General features: G+C 39.9%; 1 protein-coding gene across 2 annotated transcripts; it reads right to left on the reverse strand.

The window, feature by feature from the left end:
- Positions 1 to 547: 547 nt before the first annotated feature.
- Positions 548 to 14,993, reverse strand: LOC136679679 (neutrophil cytosol factor 2-like). 2 transcript variants are annotated; one of them, XM_066658333.1, is made up of 16 exons: positions 14,871 to 14,993; positions 14,086 to 14,273; positions 13,367 to 13,449; positions 13,099 to 13,207; positions 11,512 to 11,643; positions 10,705 to 10,812; positions 10,376 to 10,435; positions 10,064 to 10,101; positions 9,305 to 9,443; positions 9,110 to 9,178; positions 7,450 to 7,528; positions 6,759 to 6,841; positions 4,163 to 4,305; positions 3,942 to 4,047; positions 3,307 to 3,430; positions 548 to 1,072 (listed from the first exon to the last, which is right to left on the reverse strand). In XM_066658333.1, exons 2-16 carry the CDS (start codon positions 14,257 to 14,259, stop codon positions 960 to 962), a joined length of 1,560 nt encoding a protein of 519 aa, XP_066514430.1. In that variant the 5' UTR covers positions 14,260 to 14,273; positions 14,871 to 14,993; the 3' UTR covers positions 548 to 959. The 2 variants fall into 2 exon arrangements, with proteins under 2 accessions (XP_066514430.1, XP_066514431.1); XM_066658334.1 differs by lacking the exons at positions 6,759 to 6,841; positions 7,450 to 7,528.
- Positions 14,994 to 16,203: the final 1,210 nt, after the last annotated feature.

The following is a 16,203-nucleotide window of genomic DNA, read 5'->3' on the forward strand; positions in this document are numbered from 1 at the left end:
TTGACCAGCATTATGGTCCCAACAGAGATGTGAGTGAATGTGACAGAAAGCAATCTAATGTTCTGTAATGTTCTCATGTATTTTGATCACTTACAGGAAGTAATATCTGACAACAATACTGAGAGTAAAAGAAAAAAAATTCATAGCCGTGATTGCATGTATTCAGTATGATTATATAAAATGCTACAGCTTAGGGTGACCAGACGTCCTCTTTTACCCGGACATGTCCTCTTTTTTAGACTTAAAAAATGTCCAGGTGGAATTTCACAAATGTCCGGGATTTTGTTTTTTTAGAGCTTACATAGAACTTCGAGAAGCGTTCTGTTCACAAACTAGTCCCGCCCTCCCCTACTCCGATTGGTTCGCTTGAGTGAGAAGGGGGAGTGGTGAAGTAGCCTAAAATCTTCTGATTGCACGGTCTGACTGTAGAGCTACTGTTATTTGTCAATAACCTTCTCTGTAAACATTTAATTGGCCAGCCTGCACGTCAGTAATCGTCCACCACCTACCCCGCCCCCACCCCCCACTACACCCTAGTCCAGCTGCTTTTAAAAATGATTTGTAACAAAAATGTAGAAAACACCAATTCACACGTCAGCACTTAAATGTGGTGACCTCTTTGGGGGAAATGTGTAAAAACATGCAATTTGTTCCATGGAATGTGTTTGGGAGCCCTTCCTTCAGCAGATGAATCTGATGGCTCTAAACTAATCTGTGAGCTTGTTGCAAGTGTTTTCTTTGAAGAGTTTTCAGTTACAAATTGGTGAGAGGCATGAATTTTTTTTTTTTTTGGCTGTCTGTGTGTAGAATTATATAGAAACATATTAAGTTGTCCAAATAAAATTACTCCCACAAAAGCAGCACACACATTTAATTTTAGTGTGTTTCTTCCTCCCGATTCCTCATCCAACCTTATTCAATTTTAACAAAAGAATATTACATAGGACAGCTTTAAGGTTTTATAGTGATGTTGCCTCGCCGACTTTTTCTTTCTCTGAGTCTCTGTAAGCAAAGCATCTGGGGAAGATGCCAATGTTTCCAGCAGTGTGTCCCTCTAGCCATTCCTCATTTACTGTAAAACAGAAGAACAGCTTTAGAATAGCTATTATTCCTTAGCTTTGCCTGCAGTGTAGAGAACCTATTGTTAGTTATTATTGGGTTTATAAAATATTTTATTAAAATAAAAAAATCATGTTATTCATTTGCTAAAACTTTAAATACATGAAAAGCAATTTGCTTATTTTATTATTAAATAATTATAGGGAGGAACCTAAATCTAAATCTACCTGTGGCAAGTTAAAGGTAGGGTTCAGTGAAAAGAGGTTAGTGCTGGAGCTACTTGGCCAACACTGCTTACAAACACTAGCAGCCAATAGTCACCCAAACCTTACCAATAAATACAGCACTCAGACAATTCAACCAGCTCAAACTACATCCAGATTAATGTGGTTTACTGCACAGTTTACTTGTGAACTGTATTACTAAATAGAACTTCACGGAGTAGTTGAACACAGCTGTCGTCTCAAATTTAGACTTCCATGGATGTACAGGGGTTGGACAATGAAACTGAAACACCTGGTTCACCTGGACTGACCTCCTTTTGAGGCCAATACAGCATCAGTTCATCTTGGGAATGACATATTCATTTCAAAGTGGCTCAATAATATTTAGATGTGGTGACTGTGCAGGCCATGGGAGATGTTCAACTTCACTTTCATGTTCATTAAACCAATCTTTCACCAGTCTTGCTGTGTGTATTGGTGCATTGTCATCCTGATACACGGCAACGCATTCAGGATATAATGTTTGAACCATTGGATGCACATGGTCCTCCAGAATGGTTCGGTAGTCCTTGGCAGTGACAAGCCCATCTAGCACAAGTATTGGGCCAAGGGAATGCCATGATATAGCAGCCCAATCCATCACTGATCCACCCGCATGCTTCACTCTGGGCATGCTACAGTCAGTGTAGTACGCTTCTTTGGGGCTTCTCCACACTGTAACTCTCCCGGATGTGGGGAAAACAGTAAAGGTGGACTCATCAGAGAACAATACATGTTTCACACTGTCCACAGCCCAAGATTTGCGCTCCTTACACCATTGAAACCGACATTTGGCATTGGCATGAGTGACCAAAGGCTTGGCTATAGCAGCCCGGCCGTGTATATTGACCCTGTGGAGCTCCTGACGGACAGTTCTGGTGGAAACAGGAGAGTTGAGGTGCACATTTAATTCTGCCGTGATTTGGGCAGCCGTGGTTCTATGTTTTTTGGATACAATCCGGGTCAGCACCCAAACATCCCTTTCAGACAGCTTCCTCTTGCGTCCACAGTTAATTCTGTTGGATGTGTTTCGTTCTTCTTGGTGGTATGCTGACATTACCCTGGATACCGTGGCTCTTGATACATCACAAAGACTTGCTGTCTTGGTCACAGATGCGCCAGCAAGATGTGCACCAACAATTTGTCCTCTTTTGAACTCTGGTATGTCACCCATAATGTTGTGTGCATTGCAATATTTTGAGCAAAACTGTGCTCTTACCCTCTGCTAATTGAACCTTCACACTCTACTCTTACTGGTGCAATGTGCAATTAATGAAGATTGGCCACCGGGCTGGTCCAATTTAGCCATGACACCTCCCACACTAAAATGACAGGTGTTTCAGTTTCATTGTCCAACCCCTGTAGGTCTTGTTAGCATTTGTATACAAAACTAAGCAAATTATAAAAGCAGACTGTATTAATGGAAACCACAGAAACTGCAAATATAATCTGTAGCATCCGAGTGTTCATGTGGAATGCAGCGCAGCATATTTTATTTTTTACGTTTAGTAACACTGTTCCCTGGATGGTGTGTGTGTTTGTGTGTGTGTGTGTGTGTGTGTGTGTGTGTGTGTGTGTGTGTGTGTGTATTGAGAGATGTTGCCGGGATACATTTACAGAAAAAGATTAGTGACTATAGAATTTTAGTGTTTGTAAGCAACACAAGGTCCTTGTAGCACCAGCCCTGAACTAAAGTATTAAAACAGAACTGCCTGAAATGTTACATATGTTGGGTATATTCAAGTTTATGTTTGAGAAAATACTGTAGGGATTTTAATTTAAACTTACTTTAAAACAGTAAATTGCTAACTGCTCTTTTTAATGTGTCCCACTGTTTGTAATGTACTAACAGTATATACTAAGGTTTTACTAATAACCTAAAAAGTGCCTATGCCTTTATAGCAATTGTTGCAAGCTACAATAACACAAAGAACATGCTCATTTTTGACATACTTTAAGTCAAATTTACATTTACTGTATGTACCTTCACTGAGGATATCGATGGTGTCCCCTTCACCGAACTCCAGGTCCTCGGGCCCCTGTGCCGTATAGTCGTACAGTGCCACCATCTGGTAGAGAATAGTCCTGTTGGCCAGAGGATCCTCGGCCTGTGGGGTGAGATTGGCAAAGGTGTATAGTTTGTACATAATTGGACAGTGTTTATAACAACAGCCCTGTACTACAGCACAGTAGTTTTGAAATGACATAGTGATCATGAGGTTAAGCTGCAGGATGTCCACTTAAATAAGGTATTTAAATGTACACTGATTATCTACTTCATTAGAAATTATTCCCTTTAATTCAGGATGATTTATAATTTCTACCAAGCTTTCTGTGACTGTACAAAAGAAGATCCATGCTGCTCTTATTGTTGCATGCACTGCACTAATTAGATTCTCAGCAAATCTCACATTGTAGAGGATAATTTACTGGTTTATTCTACTAACAAAGTTTTTTTTTTTTAAGGAGACTGAAGTCCGAAGCATTTATAAGAATTTGTGTGCTTGCTCAAATGGAAGTTTAATTTTATATTTATGCAGGTCATTTTCATTTCCACAGCTCTGGGATAGAAGATAAGCCACAATTGATCATTTCAATGCCAAAGGGTCCAATGAGTACCTGACACCACAGAGTGGCCCGGCCAGACTCTGCCACTTCACTGAGGTACCGCAGACATCCCTCCCCCTCCAGAGGCTTCAGGACCGAAGAGTCACGTTGCTTGTGTCTGATAGAGGCAGCAGACAAAAGGACAAAAGTGAGACATTTATCCAGTATCCTAAAAAAAAAAGATTTTTAAACGGTGATGGAGAAAAAGCAGGTTGTCAGGTCGGCAGCATTACCTTAGGCGAATGTGTGCAGCAGGCTGTCCTAATTTCTGAGACACTCTCTTTTGCAGCTCCCAAGATGGTGTGTCTAGTGGGACTCTGAGAGCCACAGTGTATGTGTAGTGCACTTTAACTATGACTGAATCCGCACCATCAGTCTGAATAAAGGAAGAAACAGAAATATGGGAGACATGTTTAGCATACACACTAAGGAACAATAGTGCTGTGCGAAAGTCAGAGACCACCTCTTTGTATCATTCATTCATTCATTCATTGTGTGTAACCGCTTATCAAATTCAGGGTCGCAGTGGGTCCAGAGCCTACCCAGAATCACTGGGCACAAGGCAGGAACACACACTGGAGGGGGCGCCAGTCCTTCACAGGGCGACACACACACACAAACACCTACGGACACTTTTGAGTCACCAATCCACCTGCCAATGTGTGTTTTTGGACCCTGGGAGGAAACCAGAGCATTTGGAGGAAACCTACACTGACACAGGGAGAACACACCAAACTCCTCACAGACCAGCCACCATGCCGCCACTGTTTGTATCATTTGAATTGCAAATAGCCATTAAGTATAACTTAATCATGAACAGAAAATATTGCTTTGTTTATGAAGATATTATATATATATATAAGATGGTCCACATAAAGCAGTATTGCAATTCCTACACAAAATGGTAAAAAAAAGCTAGACATTTGAACTGGAATGATTTTCTTGTCTTAAATGAGTGTACTGATTCATATCAATCCACAAAGAAATGCTTTTCTATGATTGGACAGGATGCTCACACCACACTGTAAAACTGCTCTGATTGGTTAGAGGTCTTGCATATTGTAGCTATCTCTCTGATATCCATATAGGGCAAAAATAATGACAACAACTTACAAACAATATGTCACGATGCCTTATGCCATGCAAATAAAAATGGCAGTACTGAGACGTATAAGATATTTGGTGAACTGGACTCAACCATTCAGTTTATATTTTTATCTGCCTTCTTTTTTTCTCCAGTGGGCTTTGGCTCTGACTGAATCAGGCCATTTCAAAGTGCTATTCAAATGCACCACTCCAAGCAGGAGTCACCCAAAGCATTTTATCTCCCCCGGATCAGCCGACACCAGCGCCTGGATTAATCATACACACATTCTATTTTCATAAGCACAAATGGGTGAGAGCTTTAACTTTGAGAGTAACTTTCTGAGACAAGTGTAAACACTATGCCCAATGTTCTGTGGCAGTACACACTACAGATCAAACGTGATCTAGCATGTGAAGTCATTTTTACCTACTCTTATTAGACTCTATTTTATATTTACTTATATTTTGAGTCACCTCATGGACAGGGCAGCACCTGCTATCCTGATGTTTGACTGAATAATAACAATAATTGTTGTAATTATTGAATAATTTGGGTGACTGTCTGTGAGGAGTTTGGTGTGTTCTCCCTGTGTCTGCATGGGTTTCCTCCGGGTGCTCTGGTTTCCTCCCACAGTCCAAAAACACACGTTGGTAGGTGGATTAGCGACTCAAATGTATCCAGAGGGGTATGTGCATGTGTGTGTGTATGTGTGGGTGTGTGTGTTTCTCCTTGTTAAGGAGTGGTGCTCCAGGGTGCGTTCCTGCCTTGCGCCCAGTGATTCCGAGTAGGCTCCGGACTAGATAAGCGGTTACATACAATGATTGAATGGACTGGTCCAAAATGCAGCTGCAAGGCTTTTGACCGGTACTAAGAAAAGGGAGAGAACTACCCCTGTGTTGGCGTCGTTGCACTGGCTACCAGTGAGATACAGAGTTAAATCTAAAGTGTTACTGTTTGTTTTTAAAGTTCTCCATGGCCTGCCTTCGACATATATTTTGGATCTTCTTTGTCTTCGATCTACCCCACGTGCCCTACGCTCCTCTAACCAACTGCTTTTAGACACCCCTCGTTCTCAGTTGAGGTTCAAAGGAGATCGGGAATTTGCTGTAGCCACTTTGGAACAGTCTCCCACTCTTCATAAAGCAATCCCCTACAGTAGTAACTTTTAAGTCCAATTTGAAATCCTATTTATTTTCTCTGATGTTTGTGTCGTTTTAAATTATTTCAGCCATTTGTTCTGCGTTGGTTGATGTTGTCTTGCCATCAGCATTTTCTCCACAATGTTTTATTGTTAGATTCTTTTATTTGTTTTATTTCTTGTATATGTATGTTGCACTTTGGCCGACATTCACTGTTTAATGTGCTATATAAATAAATATGACTTGACTTGACTTGACTTGAATAAGTGCTTTATGCTTTTATTATAATCCCTTCCTTATAAATTGTGCACAGAGCTTGCTTCATCCATCCATGCATGCATCCATCCAACAATATAACTTTTACTTAAAACGTCTAGCAATAGCAGAGTCAAAAATACCCATTAGAACCTAAAGTGTGTCGAAGCGTTAGCTAAAATGGAAGGATTAGATTTGTGTCAGTCTGTCTCTGTCGTTTGTTTTCTGTTTGTATTATGATCAAATGCAATGCAAATAAGGTGTAGGCTTAACCTGTAGGCTGTAGTCAAAAGATAGCATTTATTTCTGGACTCTGGGTGAGTCCTGTAGTGTGGAGGCTGGCCTCACCTGCTCTGCAGGGCTCTGGGGTGTGATGGGGTGTTGTGTAGGAGGGCTGCTTTGAGTGACAGAGTTATAAGAAGGAGGTAACTCTATAGAAACGAGCACATACAAAAATAGAATTAGTAAGAGTTAACCATGGATGTTCACAACCAGCATTCCTCAGCCATAGATTAATTAAAATGCTTGTTCTAACCCTCACCTCCTGATCCACTGGGCTAATATTGTTATGCAGAAACATTTTATTATTCAGCATGCGCTCAGAGAAAATGTACAGGAACATTTATATTCAACAAAAGCTACAAGCAAAAGTACAACAGTAGTCTTAGGGTCTAATTGCTATCTCAAGCATACCCTACATGAGTATTTGCCTGCAGGGTATTTTCAGTGCTGCTGTGACCTCTGTAAACTACTGTTTACTGATAGTGGAAGAAGTTACGCAATAAGGGTAGCAATGGATTTATGCAAAATTCTCAATTTCATGGCTGCCTTTTAAATGAGGTGAAAACTGTCCTTGTTTTCAAACAAACAAACTGGAATATGACAACCTATTGCGCAAGCAACATTCACTTTCAAGAGTTATAAATGGCTTCTACTTGTAATTACTCTGTGGCTAGCATCTGATGTGTGTCTCAGAGTGATTAGCCCTGTTTCTGGTTGGTTGAGTATGATGTAATTGTGCTTTAAGTCTGTGCTGTACCTGGGGGAGGAGTAAAAGCAGCCTGAGGGCGAGTGGGCGGCCTGAGGCTGGGCGGCAGAGGAATCCCACTGGGCACACTCTGCAGAGGACATGCAAGACAAGAGTGCTGAGTTTATCACAGCTGCTCATAAATTACTTGGTCTTACAATAATACTGTTCCAACAGAAAGAAACATGGAAAAAGTGGCGTCATTGAAAAGGCTCTTAAATACATTCACCTCCAGACTCAGGGAACAATTTATCTCCAATTCATTATCAGTTAAATCATAAAACCTTTGGCTTGTCACAAATCATAAAGCACTTGGCTTGTAGAAAACCAGGACAATCCAATCTTCAAAATAAAGGTGCTAAAATGCCACAGAGGAACCATGCATGCTGTATCAGGGTTTCTAAAATCATTAGGCCCAAGCACTTTCAGGTGTTCCCTTAGCCAATACCACTATTCATTCATTCATTCATTATCTGTAACCACTTATCCAGTTCAGGGCCTCAGTGGGTCCGGAGCCTACCCAGAATCACTGGGCGCAAAGGCAGGAATACACTCTGGAGAGGGCAGAAGTCCTTCACAGGGTGACACAAACACACATTCACTCAAACCTACGGACACTTTTGAGTCGCCAATCCACCTACCAACGTGTGTTTTTGGACTGTGGGAGGAAACCGGAGCACCTGGAGGAAACCCACACGGACACGGGGAGAACACATCAACTCCTCACAGACCAATACTACTACTGACTCTGTACAAAACAAATTGGCCTGTTTTGTTGCCTTGACTCAAGAGACTTTTTTAATAATCAATGTGAGTGAAATGGCTGGAAAAAACATTGCAGAAACATTCTGCTTTATTTGCAGTAATGCGTGATATAAACTAAGCTCAGGTTAGCCTAATCAGTTTAGATTTCATGTCATTGGAACACACTGGGTGGCACAGTGACACAGCAGGTGTCGCAGTCACAAAGCTCCAGGGACCTGGTCTGTGAAGAATTTGGTGTGTTCTCCCCGTGTCCATGTGGGTTTCTTCCAGATGCTACAGGTTTCTTCCCACAGTCCACAAACACGTTGGAAGGTGGATTGGCAACTCAAAAGTGTCTGTAGGTGTGAGTTTGTGAGTGTATGTTGCCCTGTGAAGGACTGGCGCCCCCTCCAGTATGTGTTCCTGCCTAGCGCCCAGTGATTCCGGGAAGGCTCCGGACCCACCGCAACCCTGAACGATTGAATGAATGAATGGAACACACTGTATATTGTGAGGTTAGGGACTGGAACCCCTGGTATAGCATTGCTTCATGGAACCCTTCTACCTTTATGTTTAAGAGTTTATCCTTATCTGGGTACATTGAACTTCTCTATGTCTCAGTGCTTTTCTGTTCCTAGAAACTAACACACAACTTTCAGCAAAAGTAATCTTCATTCAACTTTCATGTTTTTGGAGAAACCACAAGTTAAACTGTATTCTGACACATAACTGTGCGGTTTCCAAAGCAAGTGTGTATTTTAAGCTCCAGAAAGGGAGAGAAAGTGGGGTATAATGCAGTAGGATGAGCCATAATGAAATGTTATTCTACCATGCAACAAAGGCCCTCAGGTAACGTGGAGCAGCATAATAAACCAGGAATACAAATGAGGGGGGAAAAACACCCAAAGTATATGGAGCACACACTTACGCCTTTTTTCTTTTTGCCTTTGGTCTGTTTTGTCACTGGTTCAAGCAGGAAACTGGGAAGCAGGCCTCTCTAAAGAGCAGAAAGAAAGCAGGACAAAGAGAGAAGCATACATAAGCAATGGGCACTTCTGTGTGTGTATCAGTGAGTCACACAGGAGTGAGTCATGGTGTACTGGAAGTCTACTGAATGGCACACCTGACCATTGCAGATCACTGTAGTCAGTCCATCCCTGTCCTCTTCACTGAAGACAAAGACATGTGCTCTGGCTGGAACGGTCAGCTCCCCTGGCCCCCTGGCCATGTACGCACTCTTTACACACATGTAGCGTGAGTCCCTGAACAGTACACACAGTTAAACAACACACACACTAACATTTACACTCTATGCAAATTATGAAATATTTCTTCCTATTTTAATAAAAAATGTATTCTGATTTTAATCTATTGTACAGATTTTGTACAGAAGTCATTTGTAGCGCAAATAAAATGGTTACATTTTTATATTTTGGAATTTAGCATTGCAGCTGAACTATGTACAACATGCAGATTTCTAAACCAGAAGAGTGCAGGTCCTCTACAGACCAATCAGTGTCAAGTATGGGGTGACGCAGACGCAGAGGATGATGACAGGACATAGGTATCATTCTTTAGTGCACTCACTAAACTTCAGTGTGAAACCAAATCCTACCGTGTCAAATGTATGCAATGTAACAAAACATGAAACCTTAGTCTGGATTTTTACATGTGTTTTTATAAAAGCTGCATACAAACATGCCCAGTCTGGAGCTAAATAAATATCCATAGCTTAAAAATTGTGGGGAGAGTTAGCGGACAATAATCCAACAGAAAAATAATAAAAAGAATATGGAAAAATAATAAACATCAGATGCTTTGCAATGTGTAACTATGATGAAGGATGTACACTGCAGGTGCTTTGTTTGGTTAGTATACTTACTGGCCTTCCTCAACCTTTGGCTCATAATATCCCGGTTTCTGCATAAACAAACAGTCAGAGAGGTCAAACACTTCAGACAAAGAACCTGTGAGGCCAAGGCTAGATTTTAGCAGTAAAACTCAATTCAGATTGGCTTCAATTTCTTTCTGATTTTACACGGATTTAATTATGAATGCCCTTTTTTAAATACCAGTGGAGAACAAAAAGGCAAAAAAATTCTAATTAAATCTTACTATACATATATATATATATGATCTGCTATGTGTCTCATCTGTTCAATGATTTCAGACTGGTCTAAAGCAGTGACCATACCTGTGGTCTAAGAGGTTCAAAGCCTCCAAAGTCATCATGTGGAATTTCAGAAATAATGACCTGTAAACGGAGGTGATCAGATATGACATTTATTGACGTTATACTTGTTATTGACATTATATTGTTATCTCAATAAATCAGGATAAACTCCTGGGTAATAACAGTGCTTCCAGAAAAATACTAGAGATATAGAGGTCATGGTTATTAAGTAGTGCCTGCAATTGTGGTTTGCTGTAAACATAATCCATTATGATTTGTGAAGTACATCATGGGGTGTCGTTATTAAGGTTATTGTTATTGCTAGATTCAGTACGTCTGAGGGAAATTACCTCTGATTTGCCCAGAAAGTCTCTTGGCTGAATCTCCTCTACCTCCTGTTTTCTGGGGCGAAACACTGTTCCCTCTGGGACAAAGAGAGGGTCAATCACCTCCTTCCTCTAAATATTCAAAACAGACATTTTTTTAAATATTTATTATTATCCACTAAATATGTAGCTTTTGGCCAGCAACAAGACCTCTTCATCTTTATATGCAGCTTCTCAGTTTCCCAAGCCGTGCTATATTAAGCAGCTTGAAAATAGACTAAGAAAGAAATAAGGAATAAAAAAGTACACTCATGGGTTTATTTCATAGTTGGGTATTGGTCAATATCATTTATAATGTGAAGGTCAAATCACCTTAAATCAAAAAAGAAAAAAACTTTAAAAAGAGAGGAGAGAGTACGAGGAAAAGGAGAACAAGACAAAAAAGAAGAAAAAGTAGAAGATAATGAAGAGTACAAGGAGGTGTAAAGAAGGAAATAAATAGATGACAGTGAAGAAAAAGAAGAAGACAAAAGAAAAAAGTAAGTAGTTAAGGGAAGCCGATAACTACAAAAAAATGGAAGTAGAAGAAGACAAAACAATGGCAAAGAAAGACAAAGAAAATAAAATTAGACAATGAAGAGGACCAGGAGGAGGAGAAGAAGGTTATAAAGAAGACAAAGACATGTTCATTGCCTAGGTCCATGCGATTCCTGTTTGAGTGAATGAGTGTATTATGTTGTTAAACAATAAACAGACAACGGTTTGTTCATTTCTCTGGAAGTGAATGATGTTCATAAAGAGTTATAGGGACATTTAGTGTGAGTGTCTTACTGCTATACTGTCCATGGCCAGGTCCACCTGTGCCCCCCGTCCTCCTCTCTCCTGTGAAGCAGCCAGCAGGATTTCTCCAGCTTTCTCCCACTGCCCCATTCTACACTGCACTGCTGCTGTGTTATACAGGACCTGTTAGAAAACAGCCAGCACATATTAAAACTCACTCGTTATCTCTTTGTAATAACAGTACGTGGAGCTTGTCACGCCTCAGGACAGTAGTGTGTGTGTGTGTGTGTTTCATGGTGACATCATCAGACCTCTTTTCAACAAAGGACTATTTCCTTTCACTGGAAACTCCACTCCTTAGGCACAAGGAAGAAGGAAGTACACTACTGGTATTAAACTATAAATCGCACAATTCAATACATTCTCACTGTGGTTCTTTTTTTTTTTTTTTAAATAAATATTCAGTGCAGAACTATACAAAATGTTTGCACACATTCAAACACATACTTCCACACCCTTCGTCTCAAGTTGTTCCACAAGTCTGAGGTGAGGAAAGCTCGACCTTGCCGGTGAGGAATGTGTGATATGTCTAATCTTCACTATGAGCTGCATTTGTCATTCTGAAGTTTTCCCTCTATCCTCTTAAAGGAATACACCAGAATATATATATATATATATTTATATTTTCAAAACTTTATGTGCTGCATCTGTGATACAGAGTCTTTCATAGTGGATGTCATTGCATTAGTTTAAAAAAAGGTTATTATTAATACCTCCCTCCAAAAATGTACTGTATACATTTACTGTTTTAGCATTATACCTTTGTAATGATTATATAAACACATGTGTAGGTGTAGGTTCACAGGTGGTATGGTACTGTGAATGAAATGGCTCCTATCAGCTCCACTGTAAAGAAATCTGAGGGAGCAAGTCTGTCTCCAATGAACAATTTCACCCTCAATTGACTGATGAATTGGTGAAATTCCTCTCAGAGACATTGCTGAAAGGCTGGGGAGCAGGTGAATCCTTCACTGCCATAAACACAATGATAGTGCTAACATAATGAAACCGAGGGAATGTGAGCAATTTCCTTCAAAGTTCAAGGCAAAGGGGAACTAGCACCGAGAAGTGTCTGCATGTGGGTGGAGTCAATGGCTGTTAATTAATTACAAATTATTTACAGATTAATGTAGTACGTACTGAATACTGCTCTGCTCTGAACATTGTAATGGCATTCATTTTTCTTATACCAGTTAAAGGTCAGCTGCCTCTTTAGAGTGTGCGAACATTAAATGATGGATGAACCGATGGAAAATGCTTCAGAAATTCTAAGGTATTAATGCCTTTAATTTAACTGAATTAATTTCCTGCAAAAGCTGCCATTATGAAGACATTATATATATATATATATAAAACAGAAAGACATATAATAGTGGCAGTTTTTATGTTCAACCAAGTCTTACATGGTTATTAAGAGTCCATATTTGGCTATATCTTATTATCAAATATGGGAACTCCTCGTTTATCCTCCATATACCACTGAACGGTCATATGTCTAATTTAAACAGAATTAGGACAAGTAAGTAAGGGTAGTGGTTTCTGATTTCGCACAGTACTGTGTATTTGCGTATGAAATACCTGCCAACTGTAGAGCTTATACCGCAGTCCTATCTGTTTGTAGTCAATAACAGCATTTTCTCTCATGTGCTTCTGTGCCCAAATGCAGTCACCTAGAGCCTCGTTCAGTCTGAGAGAGGGAGAGAGAGAGAGAGAGAGAGAGAGAGAGAGAGAGAGAGAGAGAGAGAGAGAGAGAGAGAGAAATTGTTGAAAAACATTGATATATGTCTGGTCTCTTCTAATGGGCTTACATTCTCATGAACAAATTGCATGACAATAGCTTTCTGACCTGTCTGCCATCATGTGCACAGCAGCCCTTTGAAAGAAGCCCACAGCCAGTCTCTCATCCTTAGCAATGACCTGATCTAGAGACTAAAACAGATTTTAAAAAATAATAATAAATAAAATAAAACAACCCAGACATTTACAACTATGTCATCTGGTGCAAATCACTGTGTCTTTACAGTTAACAAAACAAAAACGTCTGATAATAAATGTAATGTATGAAGACAGATTGTCAGTGTGTTTAATACAAACAAGCACAAAGGTGTTAAACCAAGAATGAACCGATAAAAATCTAAGGGAACATTTATGTCCCTTTCTCTGTGTTGTTGATCCTTTTGTTGTGATGTTAGAACATTGTAATACATACACACACAGTCTAAAATGACAACAACTTACTAGGGAAGGAGGATGAGATACTAAGGCACAGGAATGAGATACGTCAGAACTGGTGGGGTACGGAAATGAATGAATGAATGAAGCTGGTGAGGCAAAGGAATTACTTTAAGCCATTAATTCTCATGTCTAACTTAGCCATGGACATATATAAGGAATCATATTCACACACAAGGAAGTATGGAGAAGAAAGCCAGTCATTATTTAGGCCACACTTGCTGTGAATACCAGAGAAGACACTTCATGAACATGAGCTGAGTGTTGTAGAATGTACCTAAGTATTAATAACTAGCTAAAAACGAAAGCTGTTGTATGTGTTTGGGGGCTTACCTTAATGGCTGGGTTGAGTTGTCCCAGGGCAATGTAGACAGAAGAGGTGACAAACAGTGTGCGCGAAGTGGGTTCAGAGATCTGGTTAAGTTTAGCCAGAGCACCCTGCCAGTCACGGTTATCCACTGCCCGCACAGCCTCATCCCACAAACGGATCAGCTCCGTATACAGCATCACTCTCTGTATCTCTGACAACAAACACACCTCAGTCAATGTCACAAACTGATTAGAGAGAAGAAACTGTAGCAATGAAGAATATGTACAGAAGGGTTAACCACAGTAATACTACACAAAATAAAGTGTACTTTATGTTTAAGACCCAGCGGTGCAGAAACTGTAAAATAAACTGTACAAACAATAACAATGTAATCAGTCCAGAAAGTGTGCATAAGCAGTTCCTATTAATAATAAAAAAACAGTAACAAATTTTGTCTAAGAGGAAAACAGTGGTATCATTGGTGGCAAGTAAAGAAATATTAAGCAAAATAGATTACATCTAATTAAAGTAAAGTAATCTACACCTATTTACTGATAAATAAGTATAAAAATGAAGCAAAGTGATATTGAACATTATATATTTTTTTATTAATAATTCAGTCCCTACAGGAAAAAAAAACAAAGAAAGAAAGGAATAAACCTAACTCCAGTCTGACAATCTAATTAAACATCAAGAAAGCTAAAGCAAGTTAAACAGGCTTTGTAACTTTTTTAAATGGAAACTTAATATGCTTAGATTACCAATGATTAAAGTAAATCAATGAACAATGGAACAAATCTCTACTCACCACTGCACCACAACACACAGAGGAACAGAGAAGTTTCCTGAAGTGAAGACGAGTGAGAGAACCTGGAGCAGGTGTCTTATGTCTGAAGTGTGGACAGCTCTCTCTCTCCAGCACACAGCAAGGCAACCAGGAAACTACCTGAGAGAGAGAGAGAGAGAGAGAGAGAGAGAGAGAGAGAGAGAGAGAGAGAGAGAGAGAGAGAGAGAGAGGCTATCAGATCAGGAAACTCCCAGAGAAAGAGAACAGTGGAGAGAAAATACTTGTTAAACTGTGAGCACAGCACGTACACAACACAAACTGAGAGAGGTTATTGTCTCATAAGAACAAAGACACTCCCCACTGCTGTCTCAACCAGTAAAGGTTAAGCTCATGCCTAGACACTTGTTTCTGTTAAGGCCAGAGAACACTACCCTGTATTGTAATGTTGAAGATTCTAATAGTCCATTATATTTTTACACTGCTCAGATGGAATGCTGAAATAAATGAAGCAGAGTGAATGGGAAAATCATTCTAAAAGACTAGGAACAGGAGAATGGATGGGGAGCTTCCTTGAACTGTGTCAATGTTTCTTCTTTCATCTTTATCACATTTTTTTCTTCATTTGTTGCTTTTCCCGTATTTATTTATGTTTTATCATATCTTTATCCTCTGTGAGATTCTGTTGATTTCTGTATGAATGAGACTCATATCAGTCTCATGCCTATAAAGGACATCTGAATCAATATTAGGAAATAGTTCTACAACACTGAACAGTGAGATAACTTTCTGGAACAGTGGGAAAGGTAGGAGAACAATGTGAAAACAGAGATCATTCTTAACCTGTAGTCCAGCTGTTGCTCTGAATATTTTGTTTGCCCCTTTCACCTTGTTCTTCAATGGTTAGGACCCCCACAGAAACACAGACAGCAGAAATGATTTGGGATTTGAATCATACACATTGCTTCTGTGACACTGACGTGGTGGTGGTGTTTTAGTGTTGTGCTGGTACAGGTGGATCAGACACAGCAGCACTGCTGGTTTTTCAAATCCTCAGTGTCACTGCTGGACTAAGGATAATCCTTTCATTCATTCATTCATTCATTTAGAGTGACCAGACGTCCTTTTACCCGGACATGTCCTCTTTTTTAGACTTAAAAAAATGTCTGGGTGGAATTTCACAAACGTCTGGGATTTTGTTTTTCTAGAGCTTACACAGGATTTTGAGCGTTTCGTTCACAAACTAGTCCCGCCCTCCCCTACTCCGATTGGTTCACTTGAGTGAGAAGGGGGAGTGGTGAAGTAGCCTAAAATATTCTGATTGGACGGTCTGACTGTAGAGCTACCGTTATTGGTC

This window comes from Hoplias malabaricus, chromosome Y (genome assembly GCF_029633855.1).
Source record: "Hoplias malabaricus isolate fHopMal1 chromosome Y, fHopMal1.hap1, whole genome shotgun sequence".
NCBI classification, from domain to species: Eukaryota; Metazoa; Chordata; class Actinopteri; order Characiformes; family Erythrinidae; genus Hoplias; species Hoplias malabaricus.